At 45.4% G+C, this 25,916-nt stretch overlaps 1 protein-coding gene across 1 annotated transcript in view; it reads left to right on the plus strand.

Moving 5' to 3' along the window:
- Positions 1–25,916, plus strand: part of LOC126275296 (discoidin domain-containing receptor tyrosine kinase B-like) — a 438,705-nt gene that overhangs the window by 362,420 nt on the left and 50,369 nt on the right. The window contains exons 11-12 of the mRNA XM_049977184.1: positions 9,146–9,281; positions 19,324–19,691. Of these exons, the coding sequence (XP_049833141.1) occupies positions 9,146–9,281; positions 19,324–19,691 (504 nt within the window). The remainder of the gene's footprint in view (positions 1–9,145; positions 9,282–19,323; positions 19,692–25,916) is intronic.

Below are 25,916 nucleotides of genomic sequence, written 5' to 3' on the forward strand. Positions count from 1 at the left end.
TCATAAATTTCAGGCGTATTATAGTACTTGAGTTGTAGCATCGCGTTTTAGTACCTGAATAGTGTAAATTCGCTCAGTCGTCTGTCTTCTGTTTTGTTTTGAACGGCCAGTGTCGATTGGTCAGTCAGTGTGCTCCCTGCCGCCGTTGGATAGGCGGCTGCAGCAGCAAGTCGTTTACTCCTAGCTCACTCAATTGTTACATAGTTTAATTCTTAATTTATTTGCGTGTTTTCGGTACCTGCATTGTTTAATTCATAAATTTCGGGCGTATTATAGTACTTGAGTTGTAGCATCGCGTTTTAGTACCTGAATAGTGTAAATTCGCTTAGTCGTCTTTCTTCTGTTTTGTTTTGAACGGCCAGTCTCGATTGGTCAGTCTGCTCCCTGCCGCCGTTGGATAAGTGGTTGCAGCATCAAGTCGTATACTCCTAGCTTACATAATTTAATTCTTAATTTATTTGCGTGTTTTTGGTGCTTGCATTGTTTAATTCAAAAATTTCAGGCGTATTATAGTACTTGAGTTGTAGCATCGCGTTTTAGTACCTGAATAGTGTAAATTCGCTTAGTAGTCTGTCTTCTGTTTTGTTTTGAACGTCCAGTGTCGATTGGTCAGTCAGTGTGCTCCCTGCCGCCGTTGGATAGGTGGCTGCAGCAGCAAGTCGTATACCCCTAGCTCACTCAATTGTTACATAGTTTAATTCTTAACTTATTTGCGTGTTTTCGGTACCTGCATTGTTTAATTCATAAATTTCAGGCGTATTATAGTACTTGAGTTGTAGCATCGCGTTTTAGTACCTGAGTAGTGTAAATTCGCTCAGTCGTCTGTCTTCTGTTTTGTTTTGAACGGCCAGTGTCGATTGGTCAGTCAGTGTGCTCCCTGCCGCCGTTGGATAGGCGGCTGCAGCAGCAAGTCGTATACCCCTAGCTCACTCAATTGTTACATAGTTTAATTAATTTATTTGCGTGTTTTCGGTACCTGCATGTTTAATTCATAAATTTCGGGCGTATTATAGTACTTGAGTTGTAGCATCGCGTTTTAGTACCTGAATAGTGTAAATTCGCTTAGTCGTCTTTCTTCTGTTTTGTTTTGAACGGCCAGTCTCGATTGGTCAGTCTGCTCCCTGCCGCCGTTGGATAAGTGGTTGCAGCATCAAGTCGTATACTCCTAGCTTACATAATTTAATTCTTAATTTATTTGCGTGTTTTTGGTGCTTGCATTGTTTAATTCAAAAATTTCAGGCGTATTATAGTACTTGAGTTGTAGCATCGCGTTTTAGTATCTGAATAGTGTAAATTCTCGTAGTCGTCTGTCTTCTGTTTTGTTTTGAACGGCCAGTGTCGATTGGTCAGTCAGTGTGCTCCCTGCCGCCGTTGGATAAGGGGCTGCGGCAGCAAGTCGTTTACTCCTAGCTCACTCAATTGTTACATAGTTTAATTCTTAATTTATTTGCGTGTTTTCGGTACCTGCGTTGTTTAATTAATAAATTTCGGGCGTATTATAGTACTAGAGATGTAGCATCGCGTTTTAGTACCTGAATAGTGTAAATTCGCTTAGTCGTCTGTCTTCTGTTTTGTTTTGAACGGCCAGTCTCGATTGGTCAGTGTGCTCCCTGCCGCCGTTGGATAAGTGGCTGCAGCATCAAGTCGTATACTCCTAGCTTACATAATTTAATTCTTAATTTATTTGCGTGTTTTTGGTACTTGCATTGTTTAATTCATAAATTTCGGTCGTATTATAGTACTTGGGAGTTGTAGCATCGCGCTTTAGTACCTGAATAGTGTAAAATCGCATAGTCTCCTTCCGCCGCCAAGCAGTGTGTCAGCCGTGCGCAAATAGCAGCATTACTGCTTTTACTAGTCAGTCTTGTATTTTAATAACCGTTTAAATTTTGTGTCGAATTGTTTGTTTCTCTGTAGATTAATTCAGACGTTCTTTGCACAACAGTTTTTAGCATGGATAGGGACTGCAACTGCTGTGTTCGGATGCAGGCTGAGTTGGCATCCCTTCGTTCCCAGCTTCATGCAGTGTTGGCCTCGGTCACACAGCTTGAGGCTGCTGCCAATGGGCATCACTGTGGGGGTCCGAATGGGGTTTTGTCCGGGACGGCCAGCTCGTCCCACGCATTCCCCGATCGGACTACGACTGTGGCTGCCCGGGATACTGCCCACATTGAGGCTGATCTCTCACCTGTAGTATTGTGGGAGGTCGTCTCGAGGTGTGGCAGGGGGCGAAAGACATTCCGGAGGGATGAACGGAAGGCCTCTTCAGTTTGTCTGACGAACCGGTTTCAGGCTCTGTCTCCGGCTGATACTGATGTTCGGCCGGAGATGTGTGCTTGTCCTGTTCCAAAGGTTGCTCCTCAGTCTGCAAGATCCGGGCAGTCGCAGAGGGTGGGCTTACTGGTAGTTGGGAGCTCCAATGTCAGGCGCGTAGTGGGGCGCCTTAGAGATATGGCAGCAAGAGAGGGGGAGAAAACCAATGTGCACTCCGTTTGCATACTGGGGGGAGTCATTCCAGATGGGGAAAGGGTCCTTCTGGTTGCCATGAAGGGTACAGGGTGCACCCATCTGCAGGAGGTCGTTCATGACGGCACCATTGATGTTTGTCGCTAAGGATCGGAGGAAATCCTCTCCGGCGGCTATCTGATTTGGTGAAGACTTCCAGTCTCGCTAGCGGGATGAAAGCAGAGCTCATAACCTGCAGTATCGTCGACAGGACCGACTGCGGACCTTTGGTACAGAGCCGAGTGGAGGGTCAGAAACAGAGGCTGAGACGGTTCTACGACCGTGTGGGCTGCAGATGCCTCGACTTGCGCCATAGGATGGTGGGGTTTCGGTTTCCGCTGGATGGGTCAGGAGTCCACTACATGCAGCAAGCTGCTACACGGGTAGCAGGGGCTGTGTGGCGTGGACTGGGCGGTTTCTTAGGTTATATGGCCTCCGGCAAGTACAGAAAGGGCAACAGCCTCAAAGGGTGCGGGGCAAAGTCAGGACATGCGGGGACCAAGCAGCAATCGGTATTGTAGATTGTCGAAGCTGCATTGGTAAAGTACCGGAACTTCAAGCGCTGATAGAAAGCACCGAAGCTGAAATCGTTATAGGTACAGAAAGCTGGCTGAAGCCAGAGATAAATTCAACAGAAATTTTTACAAAGGCACAGACGGTGTTTTGAAAGGATAGACTGCAAGCAACCGGTGGTGGCGTGTTTTTCGCTGTTAGAAGTAGATTATCCTGTAGTGAAATAGACGTGGATAGTTCCTGTGAAATATGTGTGGAGGTTAAACTCAACAACCGAGCTAGGTTAATAATTTGCTCCTTTTACCGACCTCCCGACTCAGCAGCATTAGTGGCAGAACAGCTGCGAGAAAATTTGGAATACATTTCTCATAAATTTTCTCAGCATATTATAGTCTTAGGTGGAGATTTAAATTTACCAGATATAGACTGGGACACTAAGATGTTTAGGACGGGTGGTAGGGACAGAGAACCGACTTGTGGAGATAACATCTTGGACCTACTGATAACAAACAGACCTGAAGTTTCGACTCTGTAAGTGCAGAACAGGGAATCAGTGATCATAAGGCTGTTGCCGCATCCCTGAATATGGAAGTTAATAGGAGTATAAAAAAAGGAAGGTTTTATCTGTTTAGCAAGAGTAATAGAAGGCAGATATCAGACTACCTAACAGATCAAAATGAAAATTTCTGTTCCGACACTGACAATGTTGAGTGTTTATGGAAAAAGTTTAACGCAATTGTGAAAGGCGTTTTAGACAGCTACGTGTCGAGAGAAACACTGAGGGACGGGAAAAACCCACCGTGGTTCAACAACAAAGTTAGGAAACTACTGCGGAAGCATAGAGAGCTTCACTGCAAGTTTAAACGCAGCCAAAACCTCTCAAACAGAAGCTAAACGATGTCAAAGTTCGCGTAAGGAGGGCTATGCGTGAAGCGTTCAGTGAATTCGAAAGTAAAATTCTATGTACCGACTTGACAAAAAATTCTAGGAAGTTCTGGTCTTACGTTAAATCAGTAAGTGGCTCGAAACAGCATATCCACACACTCCGGGATGATGATGGCATTGAAACAGAGGATGACACGCGTAAAGCTGAAATACTAAACACCTTTTTCCAAAGCTGTTTCACAGAGGAAGACCGCACTGCACTTCCTTCTATAGTTCCTCGCACAAACGAAAAAATGGCTGACATCTAAATAAGTGTCCAAGGAACTGAAAAGCAACTGAAATCACTCAACAGAGTAAAGTCCACTGGACCTGACGGAATGCCAATTCGATTCTACACAGAGTACGCGAAAGAACTTGCCCCCCTTCTAACAGCCGTGTACCGCAAGTCTCTAGAGGAACGGAAGGTTCCAAATGATTGGAAAAGAGCACAGGTAGTCCCAGTCTTCAAGACGGATCGTCGAGCAGATGCGAAAAACTATAGATCTAGATCTCTGACGTCGATCTGTTACAGAATTTGAGAACATGTTTTTTGCTCGAGGATCATGTCGTTTTTGGAAACCCAGAATCTACTCTGTAGGAATCAACTCGGTTTATTTGTTCATGAGACCCAGAAATTATTAGACGCAGGCTCCCAGGTACATGATTTTTTCCAAGACCTGTGGGGTGCCACAGATGAGTGTTATGGGACCATTGCTTTTCACTATATATATAAATGACCTAGTAGATAGTGTCGGAAGTTCCATGCAACATTTCGCGGATGATGCTGTAGTATACAGAGAAGTTGCAGCATTAGAAAATTGTAGCGAAATGCAGGAAGATCTGCAGCGGATAGGCACTGGGTGTAGGGAGTGGCAACTAACCCTTAACGTAGACAAATGGAATGTATTGCGAATACATAGAAAGAAGGATCCTTTATTGTATGATTATATGATAGCGGAACACACAAGTAGCCGTTACTTCTGTTAAATATCTGGGAGTATGCGTGTGGAACGATTTGAAATGGAATGATCATATAAAATTAATTGTTGGTAAGGCGAGTACCAGGTTGAGATTCATTGGGAGAGTCCTTAGAAAACCGCCGACAAAGGAGGTGGCTTACAAAACACTCGTTCGACCTAGACTTGACTATAGCTCATCAGTGTGGAATACGTACCAGATCGGTTGACGGTGGAGATAGAGAAGATCCAAAGAAGAGCGGCGCGTTTCGTCACAGGCTTATTTGGTAACCGTGATAGCGTTACGGAGATGTTTAGCAAACTCAAGTGGCAGACTCTGCAAGAGAGGCGCCATGCATCGCGGTGTAGCTTGCTCGCCAGGTTTCGAGAGGGTGCGTTTCCGGATGCGGTATCGAATATACTGCTTCCTCCTACTTATACCTCTCGTGGAGATCACGAATGTAAAATTAGAGAGATTCGAGCGCACACGGAGGCTTTCAGACAGTCGTTCTTCCCGCGAACCATACGCGACTGGAACAGAAAAGGGAGGTAATGACAGTGGCACGTAAAGTGCCCTCCGCCACACACCGTTGCGTGTCTTGCGGAGTATGGTTGTAGATGTAGGACAGTACACAACGACGCATTTACGGAGCGCACCATTTTGTACAGCCGGAGATTGTCAACCCTATGAGTTATTGCATCACATTTGATTTCTCATGTGTTACACATATCAAATTACCTCGGCAGTCCCCACGAAAATCCGGGGCCGTGTAAGATAGTACCATTTAGTTCCACCAGGTGTGAAGGCTCTACATCTGCATCTACATCTACATGATTACTCTGCAATCCAGGGTTCATCGAACCATTTTCATACTGCTTCTGTACCATTCCACTCTCGAATGGCGCACCTGAATCTTCCCGTTCGAGTTCTGATTTCTCTTATTTTATGATGATAATTTCTTCCTACGTAGGTGGGTGTCAACGATATATTTTCGCATTCGGAAGAAAAAGTTGGTAATAGAAATATCATAAATAGATTTCGCCGCAAAGATATCCGCCTTTGTTTCAGTGACACTCTTACCCCTATTACGCGATTACACGAAACGAGCTGCCCTTCTTTGCACATTTTCGATGTCCTCCGTCAATCCCACCTGATAAGGATCCCACACCGTGCAGCAATATTCCAGCAGAGGACGCACAAGTGTAATGTAGGGTGTCTCTTTAGTTTGATTGTCGCATCTTCTAAGTGTTCTGCCAACAAAGCGCAATCTTTGTATCATCCTCCGCACAGTATTATCTATGTGGTCTTTCCAATTGAAGTTGCTCGTAATTGTAATTCCTAGGTATTTAGTGAATTGACGGCCTTGAGATTTGTGCGATTTATCGTATGCCTAAAATTTATCGGATTTCTTTAGTACCCATGTGGATGACCTCGCACTTTTCTTTGGTGCCAATTGCCACTTTTCGCACCATACAGAAATCCTCCCTAGATCGTTTTGTAATTGGAATTGATCGTCTGATGATTTTACTAGACGGTAAATTACAGTGTCATCTGCAAATAATCTAAGGGGGCTGCTTACATAATCACCTAGATCATTTATGTAAATCAGGAACAGCAAAAAATGGTTCAAATGGCTTTGAGCACTATGGGACTTAACGGCTGAGGTTATCAGTTCCCTAGAACTTATAACTACTTAAACCTAACCAACCTAAGGACATCATACAAATCCATGCCCTAGGCAGGATTAGAATCTGCGACCGTAGCAGCAGCGCGGTTCCAGACTGTAGCGCCTAGAACTGCTCGGCCACTCCGGCCGGCCAGGAACAGCAGAGGGCCTTTGACATTACGTTGCAGAACGCCAGATATCACTTCTAATCTGCTCGATAATTTACCATCTGGCACTACAAATTGAGAGTTCTGTGGGAGGAAATCATGAACCCAGTCACACAACTGAGACGATACTCCATATGCACGCAATTTGATTAATAGTCACTTTTGCGGAACGGTATCAAAGTCTTTCTGGAAATCTAGGAATATGGAATCGATGTGAGATGCCTTGTCGACAGCACTCATTACTTCATGGGAATAAAGATATAGCTGTGTTGCACAAGAACGATATTTTCTGAATCCGTGTTGGTTATGTATCAATAAGTCATTTTCTTCAGAGTGATTCATAATGTTCGGGTACGGCATATGCTCCAAAATCCTACTGCAAATTTAGGTCAGTGATATGGGTATGTAATTCAATGGGTTACTCCTATTTCCTTTCTTGAATGTTGGTGTGATGTGTGCTACTTTCCAGTCTTTAGGAACAGACCTTTCGTCAGATGAGCGGTTCTATGTGGTTACTAAGAACGGCGTTATTGTGTCTGCGTACTGTGAAAGGAACGTAATTGCTAAACCATCTGGACAGAAGACTTGCCTTTTTTAAGTTATTTGAGTTGTTTCGTAGCACCTAAGATGTCTACTTTTATGTCATCCATGCTAACAGCTGTTCGGGTTTAAAATTCTGGAATATATACTTCGTCTTTTTTCGTGAAGGAATTACGGGAAACTGTATTTAGTAACTCCGCTTTAGTGGGACCATAATCGGTAACATTTCCATAGCTATCGGGCAGTGACGGTATTAACTTTTTTTTCCCACCGGTGTACTTTACATGCGACCAGAATCTCTTTGGGTGTTCTACCATATTTTGAGACAATGTTTCATTGTGGAACCTATTAAAAGCATCTCGCATTGACGTCCGCACTAAATTTCGAGCTTCCGTGAAACTTACCCAGCCTCGGAGATTTTGCTCCTGGAGAAACTGCAGGGTGGCGCACGAAATGTTACCAATTGTTTCCTTCACAATTTACGACGCACATTAGATATCCCGCTGGGATCTCGACAGCACAACCAGCAGAGCGTGGAAAAACAATTGAGTTACTAAATGACGTGTAATTCACGATACTGCCGCTAGGAGACTAGTAAGCAGCAATGACTGACGATGGAGGGCTGACGACACAGCAACGATCGGCAGTTGTTACTTTTCATGAAACGAAAAGCCTTGTTGTGACTAAGAGGCGTCTTCAACTGTTTAACATACGGTGGGTCCCTTACAAGAAGACCATCCACAAGTTGTACGATAAATCTGTACAGGAAGGAACAGTATTGGAAGTGAGGCGCCCTCGGCCTAAGCCTGTTCGTGCGCCGGAGAATATTGAAGCGGTACGAGTTGCTATACAGAGAAGTCCCGGGATATTGTGTAGAAACGCTGCAGTGCAACTGGGAATATCCATACGCTCCGTTCAGCGCATTCTTAAGTGACCTCTATATGTACCCATACAAGATGACCTGTGCACAGAAGCTCACTGAAGATCACAAGCAGCAGAGACTACTGTTTGCTCAGTGGGCGGAGGATAGGGAAGAAACTCTCAACAACATTTGGTTTTCAGACAAGGTGCATTTATATTTAGACGGTGTGGTTAACACTGAAAACCCACAAGTGCTTCATGAACGACAACATTATGCTCCGAGGATTACAGCGTGGGCAGCAATTTCCAGTCACAGACTTATTGGACCCTTTTTCTTTGAAGAAACTGTGAACATCGAGGGTTATTTGAGCATGCTTCGCAATAGCTTCATTCCACAGCTTCTTGCTACTACCTTACCCTCCAACATGCAGTGGTTCATGCAAGATGGAGCAAGGCCACATCTGGCAACCACTGTGTTGGAGTTTTTACACCAGCATTTCGACATGCGGATCATTTCACTCAGGTTTCCAGGTCGCTTCAATGAAAAACAAAAAAGGGCCCCCAATAGTCCAAACCTCAATCTACGTAACTTTTGTCTTTCGGTGTACCTAAAGGAAAAAAATTTCCCGAAACGTCCACGTGATATAATGCAGCTCGGAAAACGTATTCCTCATGCTTGCAGTGAAATTACGGAAGACATGTGCCGTAGGGTAATCACTAACTTCAGTGTTCGTTTGAAGGAAGTTAGGAAACGAAATGGCGGACATATTGACAATGTGCTGAGTTAGAAGAAATCTCCATGGACGGCTCTTCATTGTAGTATATGTTCGTTTCAGATTGTATTGAAAATAAAGTTTGTATTCAAAAACAAAATGGTAACACATTTCTTGCGCCGCCCTGTAGTTCATACAGTGACTCAGTATTTGTCCGTCGGGCTGACAAGTGAGTATGCAGCAGCGAGGCACAGCGCGCCGTGTTGCCTATAGCGTGGGCGCCGCCCGCCTGCCCGCAGGACCTGCTGCTGAGCCTGACGCCGGTGGCGAGCAGCGCTGTCCTTCCGCGGGACGCGCAGCACAGCCCGGACGTGCCGTCCGTCACACCCGACACCTCCAGCCGCAGCCGCTACTCCACGCTGCGCTCGCACGCCGGTAAGTACACAAGTACTGGCCCCCTGATTTCGAAAAACGGCATTATCCTCAGTGAAGGACAATGCAAAGTGATCCTCTAACGACTCAGTACCACTGTAAATTGTGTACAAAATTATTGTGATGACTCATCGATTTTTATCTGTAGTTTCATATAGTTCAATAACACTTCCACTCCTAAATCCTTGGATACACCCCACGTTCAGAAAGTTAGTGATTTTATTCCTGGTGTAAACACCGATAAGCCAAATCGCTATGACCACTGCCCATAGCGACGTTGTACGCCGACTGTTGCTGTTGCGTGCACATGACAAGGTAACAAAAGTATGTAAGCGGAGCAGACACGTCCGAGGGATCACTCCAGCGAAGATATGGGCTCCAGATGGCGATATCCACGGAGACAAGCGATTTTGACAAGGGCAAATTATTATTACGCAGATCCTGTGATCGAGTATCTCGAAAACGGCGAAGCTCGTCGAATCTTCTCGCGCTACGGAAGGAGGTAGGACAATGAAAGTACCACTAGGTGCTAAATGGTTGGACGTCCATGACTCTTCACAGGATGTGGGGTTCGGAGGCTTCTCTACTATGAAAAGTAAGGGAGTTGGAGATCTGTGCCACTTCTGCCGAAAGAGCGCAAGTATTTTGGAGCCCACCGTTCATCCTACACTAATGAACGTGGAGCATCGCAGTGGACCACCACTACGTGTTCACATGTTGACCCAACAAATTCGTAAATTACGACTGCAGTGGTTATAGGACCATCGGGATTCGACCGTCGATCAATGGAAAGTTTCGTCTCTTCGAGTGAATCATGTTTTTGCAACACTTTGGCGATGGTCGTCTCCACAAACGCCGCCATCGAGATGAACGGGGCTCAATATTTGCAGTGCGCCACGGACGCCAGGCTGGTGGGAGCTGTATAATGCTATGGGAGACATTTTCCTGCGCTAACGTGGGACCTGTGGTAGTTATCGAAGACTGACAGCTGCGAACCACCTACATTCCTTCATGCTGGATATCTTATACTTTCATTAGTATAATTATCCATGCCTTGGAGCCAGATTCGTACTACAGTGTTTTGAGGATGATTACAGTAAAATAACGTTGATGTCTCGGCTAGCAAATTCGCCTCATGTAAACCATATGCAACCATAAGGGTCGCTATGCGGCACCACCACCGCGTACTCAAATCAGCAGCCTGTTAGTTACGGGAATTACGTGACCTGAGCGTAGACGTATAATTCCAACCAACAAATTGTCGGATTCCTGATACGCAGAATCAGTGAAGTATATCGTTCCATAGCCGGACAAACAAGCCATGAATCAGGTGGTCGTTGTGTTTTGGCTAATCACTGTAAGAGACGTCAGCGCAGTAACAACGGTGGCACCTGAACTAACATTTGTAAACGACGGATGTGCATTCGACAAGTCAGTTGTGAAGAGACAGTGTTACGTAGTGAATTTGCTCCCGCAGTGTGTCAAGGTTGTTGTATGGCAAATCACAACGGAGCAACAAACTGAACAACTCTACACCAAGTGTCCAAAACAGTCTCCAGCAAGTTTTGAAGGAGATAAAAATGTTTGCGAAGTTTGTCCCACACTCTTTGACTCGGAAAGGAATAAAGAATCGTTTACATCTGCCGCGTCTTGACTGAAATGTAAAACGTAAACAAGTCTTTCTCGGACAAATTCAACATGGCTGACAGAAATTTGTTTTATTAATACCAAACTATCGCAAAGCGTCAAAATGAAAAACGGGTCTCCTATGTTTCCATAAGTCCAAAGAAGTGAAGTCCAAAGAACATGCGAGGTGAGCTTCGAGTGGAACAACATTGCAAAGAAAGCCTTTTGTGCCATATCCTTCTGGTTCTACCAACGTTCTGATCATTGTACATAATTGATGGTGGGGCGCGGGGGGAGGGGAATGATATGATCGTATGGTATTGCTGGCCGGGAGGTCTCATGTGTTGAAGTTCGGCCGCCGAGTGCAAGTCCTATTCCAGTCGACGCCACATTGGATGACTTGAGTGCCGGCGATGAGGATTAAATAATGTTGAGGACAACGTAACACTCAGTCCACTAGCGGAGAAAATCACCAATCCGGTCGGGAATCGAACCCGGGCACGCTGCATGGAAGGCAGGCATGTTACCATTCAACTAAGCAGGCGGACAATTTGGGTGGTGTGGGGGGCGGGGGGAGACTATGCAGAACAGTTGAAGACTTAAAACAACCAACTTAACTTTTATTTTCATTAACCCAGTGTGGAAACTTGGAGTGACGTTTTATGTCACTTCATTGGAGAAGTAGTTCGGGTTGGCGTGGATTTGCTGCTGTGCCCACTGACACAACTGTACACGATTCTGGAAGTCATTCCCACGCATTTCTTGATGAAGGTGAACATGATAAGGATCGAACCGGTGACGTGTAAGATTATGGTATACACTGGTTTTAGGAAATCCAATCTCGTGTTCAAGCTGTTGTGTGCTCACATGTGGATTCGTAGCAACAGAAGCGAGAACAGTAATTTCGGCACCTTCGTCTGTGCGAGTGCTACGACGGTTGAGCTGGCTTGGGTTGAATCTTCCCGTTTCCTGGAGTGTCGCAACAAGACGAGAAAACATCCGCCGAGAAGGTGGGTTCTTGTCAGGATATCGCTCTCTGTACAGTTCCGCTGCCTGCGTAGCATTTCACCTACCTTCAACAACAACAATAAAAGAAACGTTATGTCGATGCAGTTTGTAGGCAGGACAGGCTTTACTATATGCCTACTCAATACAACAGTATTTAAATGGACTAAACAACTGTACTAAACTTACCCGTACGTACGGAAACAGTATTGCAATTACTGTTCTGCTAACTTACATTCCCGGTAGATGAGTTGCGTTTCTACCCTCTCCTCGTTGGTGTACATTCTACTCACACAATTCTTCTACTGACGATGGTTGACGGAATGTGCATTCTACACTTATGTTTACATTTGTTCTCTGTCAACGTCAGCGCGTGGATGTGTTCCATTACCTCGAGTACATACACTAAGCGCTGGGAGCGTCAACGTCAATGATGTGTTGTGGGATTAATAACGTTGTGTTTCTGTGACTGGTATACCGTCATAGATTTTTGAATAGGTGTTTAAGAGGGGAAATGAATTACCTAATAAAAAATACAGGGTGCCATTTTAAAAAGTCATACAGCTGTTCATATCTTTCTAAAAAAACAAAGCTACAACGAAGGCAATCATGACGATTGACGTCTCCCGGACGGCTAAAGAACATTTGCTTGAAACATTTTGTGATTTGCTTCTGGATAAATAGTTATGCAGGGTGGTCAAGATAAATGGGGCACCTGTATATACATATACACCTCTCACTCAGACCTCGGACGAAATGTTCTGCTGAGCGCATAGAGCCATAATTACCCGTAGCTTTCACAGATCCTGCATTGTGTCCACAGGTATTGCTTTCATGTCGGCAGAATGGTGCCGTCTTTCCTGCATTCTTGGTCCAAGGCTCGTTGTGGCCAGCCTTCTGGCACCTTTACTGTACTGTACAGCCTCCTCACTGCAGAAAAACGCGTTAGGGTAAAACGTATGAGGCACGTGGGAGCGGCGGTCACCTTGTGCAGAATTCCAACGACACCGCTGTGGCCGCCCAGATGGCCGTAGCGTTATCTTTTTCCGCTTTTTGTCAGCTCGTCACGAGCATACGATCATCCTGTCCATTACACACAACAGCTTTCGGCTAACGCTGTTCTGCCTGCATTACGTTAATGGTACCCTTCGGCTCACTTTGAACTGCTGTCTGTCTGTGAAACTGCCAGCCCAGCTAAACGTAATTGTCAATAAATAAGACTCTTACAAGTACTTCATTTTCTGGCAGTCACTATCCGGTAATGTTTAATAAAAGTAAAGGAATACACTATTTTCAAATAAAATTAATTTTATCCACATATCAGTCTGCATAATTTGCATATCAATTATCGACATTCAGAAAGTTGGAAAAAACGTCAATTTCACTGCATTTCAGAATTTTCTGCTTCGCATGAACGGTCGCGTTAACCACTTTGGGTAACTGTGAACTCCTCCCAGCCAGACCCAAACTTCCATGTGTCGTCGTTCCTGCGTCATAACCTTTACTCGGACGCACGTTATGTAATTCCCATACATGGGAGGACATTTTAAGTAGAAGTCGCTTCCAAGTATTGGAGGATAACTACAATATTGCAATGCCTCTGGTGTTAAGAGAACGCTGCAATGTTCCTTCGGATCATGCATGCATGTCGAAAGGAACAGGAACTATGGCCACTACAGCCTTTCTGTAATCCATAAAATGTGTTCACAATGGCGAATATGAACAACCATCAGCTGTGTAAGGGAATGAAAACAATTAGTGCTGGACTTCTCGTTCAGCAATTCCTTTTTGCAGCTCCTACCCTCTGCAGCTCCTAGTACCATGTAAATTATTCCCTGTTGTCTTAACATTATCTCTACCATTCTGTCCTTGTTCTTGTCAATCTTTCACACATGCTACTTTCTTCGATGATTCTGCGCAGAACCTCCTCATTCCTTATCTTAAAAGTTCACGTAATTTGTCAATATTCTTCTGTAACACCACATCTCAAACACTTCAAGTCTATTTCGTCCTGGTTTCCCAGCAATAGGACGATGAAATTTCAATGCCTTGAACACCCACATTACTCACTGTGTTACCACATCTCCGATTTTGCCACAGCCCATGTTTCACTACTATACAATGCTGTGCTCCAAATTTACATTCTCATAAATTTCTTTCTCAAATTAATGCCTACCGTCACCAGGAATGCCCCTTGTGCCAGTGTTATTTGCTTCTTGCGTCCTACGTACTTCATCCATCGTGGGTTATTTTGCTGCCTAAGTACCAAAAGGCTTTAACTTCGTCTACTTCATGCTCACCAATTCTCATGTTTTAGCTTCTCACTGTAGTCATTTCTGCTACTTCTCATTACTTTCGTCTCCCTTCAATTTGCTCTCAGTCGATATCTTGTACTAATTTGATTGTGCACTCCATTCAGTAAGTCCTGTAATTTTTCTTCATTTCCACGGAGGACAGCAATGTCATTAGCGAGTTTTATCTTTAATATCTTTCACCCTAAATTTTAATCCTAGTCTTGAACTTTTATTTAAATATCCCTATATCTGTAGCTAAGCCGGTTTGGTCGCATAAATAGTCATACAGCAGTTCAAGAATGACTTTATTGATCACAAAACAATGAAATGAGCGTATGGCATCGTTGGCCGGGAGGCCCCAGGCGGGAAGTTCGGCAGCCAATTGAAAATTTTATTTCAGTCGACGCCACATTGGGCGAATTGCGAGCCGGTGATGAGAACGAAATAACTCAGCACCCAGTCCCAGAACAGAGAAAATCTCCAACGAGGCTGGGAATCGAACCCGGGCCAACTTCCTTGAGAAGCGGGCACGTTACCACTCAGCTAAGCAGGTGAACTAGTGATCACAGAATATGCACAGCGCGTTTCGGAATAATTCCCCTCTTCAAAAATCTAAGTGCAAAAGTGGCACACGGACAAGAACGTTATCAGCTGTGTAAGTAACATCAGATGACTACCTGTCTAGTCTATTCAAAAAGTGGTTCAAATGGGTCTGAGCACTATGGGGCTTAACATCTCAGGGCATCCATCCCCTAGAACTTAGAACTACTTAAACCTAACTAATGTAAGGACATCACAAACATCCATGCCCGAAGCAGGATTAGAACCTGCGACCGTAGCAGTCGCGTGGTTCCGGATTGAAGCGAGTAGAAGCGCTCGGCCACCGCGGCCGGCTGGCTAGTCTGTCATCTCATGTCACATACACAACTAGTAACGCTCTTGTCCTTGGGCTATCTTTGCAGTTGGATTTATGATGTTGTAAATACATCATTCCAAAACCTATCATGCATACTTTGTGATAAATAAAGACACTCTTCTCCGGGTGTATGGCCTTTTATGTGACCTAGCAAGCGTAACTAAGGATCTACGGATATTTGCTAGAATACTTTTATTACTTTGTTTTATTTTGTCACTGCGCCCTCGATGTGTTGACTGAACAATAGGGGCCGAAGACTACATCTCTCTTATTCCATATCTCGCATCTTTTACACGGTAATAAATAATTAAGTTCATGTGAATCAGCCTCGTGAATCTTTCTCGTGACATGCCGTCGAACATGTAGCCAGTGTTTGCCAGTGTCGTAACACCGAAATAGCAGTAGCAGAATAACACTTTGTACAGTAGCAAGTGGAACCTGAAGTCTTTCAAAGTAAATAGAGTGAATGTATCCAGAATGAGATTTTCACTCTGCAGCGGAGTGTGCGCTGATATGAAACTTCCTGGCAGATTAAAACTGTGTGCCCGACCGAGACTCGAACTCGGGACCTTTGCCTTTCGCGGGCAAGTGCTCTACCAACTGAGCTACCGAAGCACGACTCACGCCCGGTACTCACAGCTTTACTTCTGCCAGTATCCGTCTCCTACCTTCCAAACTTTACAGAAGCTCTTCTGCTTACCATGCAGAACTAGCACTCCTGAAAGAAAGGATATTGCGGAGACATGGCTTAGCCACAGCCTGGGGGATGTTTCCAGAATGAGATTTTCACTCTGCAGCGGAGTGTGCGCTGATATGAAACTTCCTGGCAGATTAAAACTGTGTGCCCGACCGAGACTCGAACTCGGGACCTTTGCCTTTCGCGGGCAAGTGCTCTACCAACTGAGCTACCGAAGCACGACTCACGCCCGGTACTCACAGCTTTACTTCTGCCAGTATCCGTCTCCTACCTTCCAAACTTTACAGAAGCTCTTCTGCTTACCATGCAGAACTAGCACTCCTGAAAGAAAGGATATTGCGGAGACATGGCTTAGCCACAGCCTGGGGATGTTTCCAGAATGAGATTTTCACTCTGCAGCGGAGTGTGCGCTGATATGAAACTTCCTGGCAGATTAAAACTGTGTGCCCGACCGAGACTCGAACTCGGGACCTTTGCCTTTCGCGGGCAAGTGCTCTACCAACTGAGCTACCGAAGCACGACTCACGCCCGGTACTCACAGCTTTACTTCTGCCAGTATCCGTCTCCTACCTTCCAAACTTTACAGAAGCTCTTCTGCTTACCATGCAGAACTAGCACTCCTGAAAGAAAGGATATTGCGGAGACATGGCTTAGCCACAGCCTGGGGGATGTTTCCAGAATGAGATTTTCACTCTGCAGCGGAGTGTGCGCTGATATGAAACTTCCTGGCAGATTAAAACTGTGTGCCCGACCGAGACTCGAACTCGGGACCTTTGCCTTTCGCGGGCAAGTGCTCTACCAACTGAGCTACCGAAGCACGACTCACGCCCGGTACTCACAGCTTTACTTCTGCCAGTATCCGTCTCCTACCTTCCAAACTTTACAGAAGCTCTTCTGCTTACCATGCAGAACTAGCACTCCTGAAAGAAAGGATATTGCGGAGACATGGCTTAGCCACAGCCTGGGGGATGTTTCCAGAATGAGATTTTCACTCTGCAGCGGAGTGTGCGCTGATATGAAACTTCCTGGCAGATTAAAACTGTGTGCCCGACCGAGACTCGAACTCGGGACCTTTGCCTTTCGCGGGCAAGTGCTCTACCAACTGAGCTACCGAAGCACGACTCACGCCCGGTACTCACAGCTTTACTTCTGCCAGTATCCGTCTCCTACCTTCCAAACTTTACAGAAGCTCTTCTGCTTACCATGCAGAACTAGCACTCCTGAAAGAAAGGATATTGCGGAGACATGGCTTAGCCACAGCCTGGGGGATGTTTCCAGAATGAGATTTTCACTCTGCAGCGGAGTGTGCGCTGATATGAAACTTCCTGGCAGATTAAAACTGTGTGCCCGACCGAGACTCGAACTCGGGACCTTTGCCTTTCGCGGGCAAGTGCTCTACCAACTGAGCTACCGAAGCACGACTCACGCCCGGTACTCACAGCTTTACTTCTGCCAGTATCCGTCTCCTACCTTCCAAACTTTACAGAAGCTCTTCCGTAGGAGACGGATACTGGCAGAAGTAAAGCTGTGAGTACCGGGCGTGAGTCGTGCTTCGGTAGCTCAGTTGGTAGAGCACTTGCCCGCGAAAGGCAAAGGTCCCGAGTTCGAGTCTCGGTCGGGCACACAGTTTTAATCTGCCAGGAAGTTTCATATCAGCGCACACTCCGCTGCAGAGTGAAAATCTCATTCTGGAAACATCCCCCAGGCTGTGGCTAAGCCATGTCTCCGCAATATCCTTTCTTTCAGGAGTGCTAGTTCTGCATGGTAAGCAGAAGAGCTTCTGTAAAGTTTGGAAGGTAGGAGACGGATACTGGCAGAAGTAAAGCTGTGAGTACCGGGCGTGAGTCGTGCTTCGGTAGCTCAGTTGGTAGAGCACTTGCCCGCGAAAGGCAAAGGTCCCGAGTTCGAGTCTCGGTCGGGCACACAGTTTTAATCTGCCAGGAAGTTTCATATCAGCGCACACTCCGCTGCAGAGTGAAAATCTCATTCTGGAAACATCCCCCAGGCTGTGGCTAAGCCATGTCTCCGCAATATCCTTTCTTTCAGGAGTGCTAGTTCTGCATGGTAAGCAGAAGAGCTTCTGTAAAGTTTGGAAGGTAGGAGACGGATACTGGCAGAAGTAAAGCTGTGAGTACCGGGCGTGAGTCGTGCTTCGGTAGCTCAGTTGGTAGAGCACTTGCCCGCGAAAGGCAAAGGTCCCGAGTTCGAGTCTCGGTCGGGCACACAGTTTTAATCTGCCAGGAAGTTTCATATCAGCGCACACTCCGCTGCAGAGTGAAAATCTCATTCTGGAAACATCCCCCAGGCTGTGGCTAAGCCATGTCTCCGCAATATCCTTTCTTTCAGGAGTGCTAGTTCTGCATGGTAAGCAGAAGAGCTTCTGTAAAGTTTGGAAGGTAGGAGACGGATACTGGCAGAAGTAAAGCTGTGAGTACCGGGCGTGAGTCGTGCTTCGGTAGCTCAGTTGGTAGAGCACTTGCCCGCGAAAGGCAAAGGTCCCGAGTTCGAGTCTCGGTCGGGCACACAGTTTTAATCTGCCAGGAAGTTTCATATCAGCGCACACTCCGCTGCAGAGTGAAAATCTCATTCTGGAAACATCCCCCAGGCTGTGGCTAAGCCATGTCTCCGCAATATCCTTTCTTTCAGGAGTGCTAGTTCTGCATGGTAAGCAGAAGAGCTTCTGTAAAGTTTGGAAGGTAGGAGACGGATACTGGCAGAAGTAAAGCTGTGAGTACCGGGCGTGAGTCGTGCTTCGGTAGCTCAGTTGGTAGAGCACTTGCCCGCGAAAGGCAAAGGTCCCGAGTTCGAGTCTCGGTCGGGCACACAGTTTTAATCTGCCAGGAAGTTTCATATCAGCGCACACTCCGCTGCAGAGTGAAAATCTCATTCTGGAAACATCCCCCAGGCTGTGGCTAAGCCATGTCTCCGCAATATCCTTTCTTTCAGGAGTGCTAGTTCTGCATGGTAAGCAGAAGAGCTTCTGTAAAGTTTGGAAGGTAGGAGACGGATACTGGCAGAAGTAAAGCTGTGAGTACCGGGCGTGAGTCGTGCTTCGGTAGCTCAGTTGGTAGAGCACTTGCCCGCGAAAGGCAAAGGTCCCGAGTTCGAGTCTCGGTCGGGCACACAGTTTTAATCTGCCAGGAAGTTTCATATCAGCGCACACTCCGCTGCAGAGTGAAAATCTCATTCTGGAAACATCCCCCAGGCTGTGGCTAAGCCATGTCTCCGCAATATCCTTTCTTTCAGGAGTGCTAGTTCTGCATGGTAAGCAGAAGAGCTTCTGTAAAGTTTGGAAGGTAGGAGACGGATACTGGCAGAAGTAAAGCTGTGAGTACCGGGCGTGAGTCGTGCTTCGGTAGCTCAGTTGGTAGAGCACTTGCCCGCGAAAGGCAAAGGTCCCGAGTTCGAGTCTCGGTCGGGCACACAGTTTTAATCTGCCAGGAAGTTTCAGAGTGAATGTAGGACAGAGGAAGTAACGCTGGTGTGTTGACGGCGGTGCGGCGGCAGAGGACGTGGACGGCGGGCCGCTGGGCCTGGGGCTGGGCCAGGCGCCGCTGCACGCGCTGCTGCCCGCGCAGGCCGCCAGCGCCGCCGTCGCGCCGCTCGTGCCCGTCGTCGACCTGCCGCCGCCCCCGCCGCTGCCGCAGACAGCGCCGCTGCCGCCCCCGCCGCCGCCTGAGGAGGACGCGTCCGAGGCCAGCACGGTCGCGGCGTCAGCGGGGGCGGGCCGTCAGTTCCACAGCCTGCAGCCGCCCCAGCACCGCACCGCCACCACCGGCCGCGGGCGGACCTCCCCCCGGCCACCTGCCTCTGCGGCACCCGCAGCCACTGTGGACCGCCGCCGCTGCCACACCGCCCCCAGGGAAAACAGGAGGGTGAGTACGTGCTGCTCGTGCTACCGTGCTTAAGGGGAGTTAAAACGGAAAACTAATTTTTTTCACATTTTCGGATTTTTATCTCATTATCATTTTATTTGGAAAACTGCAAATTTTATATTTATAAAATCACTTATAAACAACAAAGGAAGTTTTTTTTTGAAAGTGTAATCTACACTGGTTGAAAATGTTGCAATTTTTACGTGTGTTAGTTCAAGTTCTGATTAAATCGGTAATATTTTACATAGAAGGCTGTGGATTGCTATGTTATAAAAGTTAAATTATGTGTTTGTTACGTGGCGATGGGCACCAGGTTGATGAAGTTTAAACAAAGTTTGAAAGACAAGAAACGTAATGATGGGAAAACCATAAGACGCAGGCTGACAGAAAAAAATGGTTGATGAACAACAGAAGTATTATGGGATGGCCATTAGAAATAAAACTGAGGATTTGTTGAAAATGAGGCAGGCAGTATGGACTACCTTCTTCCACAGACTGTCAACTGATGAAAAGCCACTACACCACCTTTGCCCTCCTGGACATGATTCATGGAGCAATTACCGCAATGCCCTGTACTCAGACTGCTCATACAGCCGTAAACATTCCATCCCAGCAGCAGTCATGGATATCATGAAATCTTCTAAAAGGGACCTGGCAAATCCTGAATTCCTGAAGAAGTGTCTGCACATCAGTCTGATGTGCAGACTTAAAATCCCAATGCGTCATTCAATAATCTAATATGGACTCGCTTACCGAAGAATGTGCTTGTTGGAATGAAGACACTAAAGTGGGGGTCAGTGATGCTGTTATTGCTTTTGATGATGGCAACAGTGGTTGGGTGAAAGGGCTACAGCATATGGGAATTAATCCTGGAGCAAACTGCATCAGGGAACTTGAACGAAAGGACAAGGCTCGCATTGATAAAGCAGAGTATGCAGCACAGTTGGCGACTAAGGAGTCCAGAAAGAACAAAAAACATGGAAAAAGATCGAAAGGATCATATAGAGTATGGTGCATATATTGAGTTACAGTGTTAAGAAACTTAAGAAGCCGCCCCTGAAAATTTACATTTTCTGTTGCATTTTTCCCGAAATCTCCGAAACCACTTCGAGTAGGGTACTCAAAAAACTGGACAAAATTTTAAGTGTAGTTAAAAAATTGTATTTCCGAAATCAGTGGCTGAAATGCAATTCTTGTAGTTCAGCAGACTCAGAACACACATTTCATGGATATTAATAAATGGTTTAGAGCCATCTCACTGAGATTAAACTTCGAAAAGACTCACTATATGCAATTCAGAACCTGTAAGAGCTTTCCACCCAGCATATGCAAAAAGTACGAAGAAGAGCAGATAGAAGAGGTTGACAGTCTTAAATTTCTGGGATTACAAATCGATAATAAATTCAGTTGGGAGGAGCACACCACAGAACAGCAGAAACGCCTTAACAAATCTGTATTTTCAATTCGAGTGTTAGCACACATAGGCGACATAAAAGTGAAAAAGCTTGCATACTTTGCCTACTTTCATTCCATAATGTAAAAGTGAAGAAGCTTGCATACTTTGCCTACTTTCATTCCATAATGTCATATGGTATAATATTTTGGGGTAACTCTTCAAGTCAGACAAATGTTTTCAGAGTCCAAAAGCGTGGAATACTTATTATTTGTGGAGTAAACACACGGACGTCTTGTAGAAACCTCTTCCAAGAACTGGATATACTAACTACTGCCTCTCAGTATATCTACTCCTTAATGAAATTTGTCCTAAATAATATATCTCTTTTTCCAAGAAACAGCTCAGTTCATACATACAATACCAGGAACAAAAATGATCTGCACAAGGACTTAAAAGTACTTACTTTAGTTCAAAAAGGGGTCCACTACTCAGGAATACTCATCTTAAATAATTTGCCAGCAAACATAAAAAATTTAGTTACAAATACAGATCAGTTTAAAAGGAGCCTGAAAGACTTAAAAGTGGCCAACTCCTTCTACTCCATTGACGAATTTTTTGATAGAAACAAATGGTATGTTGTATATATTTATACTATTAATATTGTTATTTGAGCTTAAAAAAATAAAAATAAAAAATAAAAAAGGTGACATGTTCCATATTCATGAGGATCTCCTCTACACGGATCTATGGAACGAAAAACTAATCTAATCTAATCTAAGGTTATTGTCCTGTAATAGTTTCATGTTAATGGCTACAGTGGTTCCTGAAATACAGAGAAGCCAAATCACCAAATTTAACATTTTAGGGATAGGGCGTTCATCCACTGATCACATAGTCTGAGGTCAACACGTCGCTCTAACGAGCTGCCTCCACTCCCATCGACCAAGTTCCTTTTTCTTTCAGCCTTCTGATGAATCCTGCTGGGATAAGATGTTTTCTAATTTACCCATCAACACAATATCCGTGTATGAAGGAAACATGTTTCCTGAAGCAATGGTTCTGCAAAAATTTAATTTTACATTTTCAAGCACCCATGCCACATAATCAACCAAACGGATCTACTAGCTACACATCGTGCTTATAATCAGTGATCGCCATTGTATCGTAGCTGTCGTTCAGTGTATACACAGAGCAGCTGGATATGTGTTAACAAGTCTCTGTCGTCATCGTACTAGAGAGAGCTGTAGAGGGGAACCACTATAGGAATTGATCAAGATTGGAAAATGTAACTAAGCCATTTGGTTGCCAGTGATACTCTGAAAAGGGAGCATAAAACCATTCAGAAGACTAATAACCCAGTTTCGGAAATATAAAGTACATGTATGGTAGTGACCGGATTACATATCTTTAAGTTTGAGATTACGATCTCAATGTATAGGCTCTCATCTCATTTTATCCATGACATCGGCACTTATTTGATATTGGTTTTATATATCCGCCTAGCATACTGGTGCATGATGCAAATCTTCTCTTTGCTTTCACTGCTATACGACGTGTTATTTTATTAATGACAGTGACAGCAATTTCTAGGATCAGCACTAAAATAAAGTAAATACTGATGTATCATGGAGTTGCTCGCCAATACACTATGTAATCAAAACTATCGGAACACCTGCCTGAAAACGACGTACAAGTTCGTGGCGCCCTCCATCCGTAATGCTGGAATTAAATAAAGTGTGGGCCCATACTTACCCTGATGACAGCTTCCACTCTCGTAGGCATACGTTCAGTCAGATACTGGAACGTTTCTTGGGGAATGGCAGCAAATTCTTCACGGAATTCAGCACTGAGGAGAGCTATCGATGTCGGTTAATGAGGCCTGGCACGAAGTCTGCGTTCCAAAACATCTCAAAGGTGTTCTATTGGATTCAGGTCAGGACCCTGTGCTAGCCAGTCCATTACACGGATGTTATTGTCGTGTAACCACTCCGCCACAGGCCGTGCATTATGAACAGGTGCTCGATAGTATTGGAAGATGCAATCACTATCCCCAAATGGCTCTTCAACAGTGGGAAGCAAGAAGGTGCTTAAAACATCAATGTAGGCCTGTACTGTGAAAGTGTCACACAAAACAACAGCGGTGCAACCCCCCCCCCCCCCCAACCTCTCGAAAAACACGACCACACCATAACACCATCGCCTCCGAATTTTACTGTTGGCACTAACTCCGCTGGCAGATGTTCACCGTGCGTTCGCCGTACCCTCAGCCTGCCATCTGATCACCACACTGTGTACCGTGATTCGTCACTGCACACAACGTTTTTCCACTGTTCAATCGTCCAATGTTTATCTTCATTACACCAAGCGAGACGTCGTTTGGCATTTACCCGTGTGATGTATGTCTTAAGAGTAGCCGCTCAACCATGAAATCTACGTTTTCTCACCTCCCGCGTAACTATCATAGTACTTGCAGTGGATCCTGATGCAGTTTGGAATTCGTGTGTGATGGTCTGGATAGACGTCTGCCTATTATACATAACGATCCTCTTCAACTGTCGGCGGTTTCTGTCAGTCAACAGACGACGTCGGCCTGCACGCTTTTGTGTTGTAGGTGTCCCTTCACATTTCCACTTCACTATAACATCGGAAACACTGGACCTAGGGATGTTTAGGAGTGTGGAAATCTCGCGTACATACGTATGACACAAGTGACACCCAATCATCTGGCCATTTTCGAAATCCGTGAATTCCGCGGAGTGCCCCATTCAGCTATTTCAAGATGTCTAATGAGTACTGAGGTCGTTGATACGGAGTTCCTGCCACTAGGTGGCAGCAGAATGCAACTAATATGAAAAATGTGTGTTTTTGGAGCTGTCTGGACACTTTTGATCAGTGTATATGCGTTGGCTCGCTAGAACAGCGCAGGCGCCAACGGGTTGGGTATAACGTCGTCGTAGACGAATCATACAGCACGGTGACAGCCTGTGCGTCCTGTTGGAGAAACGGGCCGCGGTCTTCATTCGCGACGGAACAATAACGCTGCTGCAAAACGTGGCCGAGCTCACGAGGGGGCAGAGTGTTTGCGCCTGTCTCCTCTGTTAATCAGGTCGTTACTCGAACTCTTAGATATCTTGGTCTGTATGAAAGAAGACCATGTCTTGGGTAAGAGCGCGTTCCGTAAACCGACTCACGTTGACCTATATCAAAGAGGTACCACTTGCTATCACTATCTCAACGCTGTGGAGTATTACGAACTCTCGTTCTTAGGGCTAGAGCTATGTCAGATGCAGGAAGTTTATCAGCAGAGCTTAGCCAGCTTCGCTCAGCGTTTGTACAACACGGCTACTCTGATAAACAGATTCGTAATGGATTTCAACCTGCAAGTACTAAACCTCAAGAACAGCCAGAAGAATGCAGAAATCCAAGAAGATGGTTTTTCTACACTATGTTGGTTGTTCGAGAAACATCAGATAAATGTGTCTTCCACCCTCCAGTGCGAGTACAAATGATGCTGTGTTTTGACAAAGACAACCTAGGTCTAAGGAGACCAAGACTACATAAAATTCCGTTCCGACATGGGCAATATACATTGGCCAAAAGTGTCGCACAGTTAAGGATAGCTGTACTAAACACAGACGTCACACCGGATTGGGTCAGCCAGAAAAGTCCGCTGTTGCTCAACATTGTCTTCTCACGGGACATAGCATGAACTACGGAGAGATAAAAATGAGATAAAGATCTTGAGTCCGCGTCCACGTACTGGGAGTCCATCATTAAAGAAGGAATCGAAATACGACTGAGTAACGACCTGATTAATGGAGGCACGGGATTTCACCTCAGCAAGACAAGGGCACCATTGGCGGCACTATGTCATAGTCGGCCGCAGGGAAACGAATCCGAGTCAACAGAGACGGGAAATGGGAGTACACACACTTCAACTGGGCGCCAACACTGTGCCCACTCGTGCGCTGAACAGCGACTTGCGGCCGCACTTTCGGTAAGTCGCGCATGCAGAGACTATGGCCTGTTTCTCCGGCAGGGCGCAGTGAATGTCGTCGTTCTCTATGATTCGCCTCCGATGACATTATAGTCCCCACCCCCCGTTGATGTCTGGGCTTTTCTAGCCAGACAGCGCATATATGGCCAGCGACTCTAGAAAAATGTCAGTAGGCACCTGAAGATGACAAGCAGCTGTCTCCTTGAAATACTGTGCAGCTTTCGGAATATTATCCGACGTGACACCTGTGAACGAATGAAGAATTCACACAATACTCCGAAGATTGTGAAGACAGACATTAGAGCACTACCAATTTCATTCGCAAACAGTCGTAGAACACAACGGAGAGCAAATAACCAATAAGCTTATCTATGTGCATAAGTGAAACAATTTAGGTCAAATTTTTAATTAGTGAAACACATCCAAAGCAATGCCCATTTGTAATGATCTGCTGCTCCAAGCTTCTGAGACCAAAGCTTCTTAGTTGAAATATTTGCACAATTATTGCCTTGTGATTTTATCTCCATACAGCTGATTTCGGTACAGCAAAACACTGAGCGCTTCATCGTTTTTTACGATCTTGTCTGTTCAGAAAATTGGAAGTGATCATCACCGCTCATTCTAAATGCGAATCACTTCCTGGTAATTATCTACGAACTCTTTAAATTCATAGCTATGAAATTTCAGTCTTAATCATCTTCGTATTTCTATATGATGATCGATGTAACAGTAACTTTTTAAAGCATGTAAGGCAACTGCCAGAGTTTCTTTACAAACGTTAGCAGTCAGAATAAAATGATATTGAAACTATCTGCTTAATCGAGAGGAACTA

This window comes from Schistocerca gregaria, chromosome 1 (genome assembly GCF_023897955.1).
Source record: "Schistocerca gregaria isolate iqSchGreg1 chromosome 1, iqSchGreg1.2, whole genome shotgun sequence".
NCBI lineage: Eukaryota > Metazoa > Arthropoda > Insecta > Orthoptera > Acrididae > Schistocerca > Schistocerca gregaria.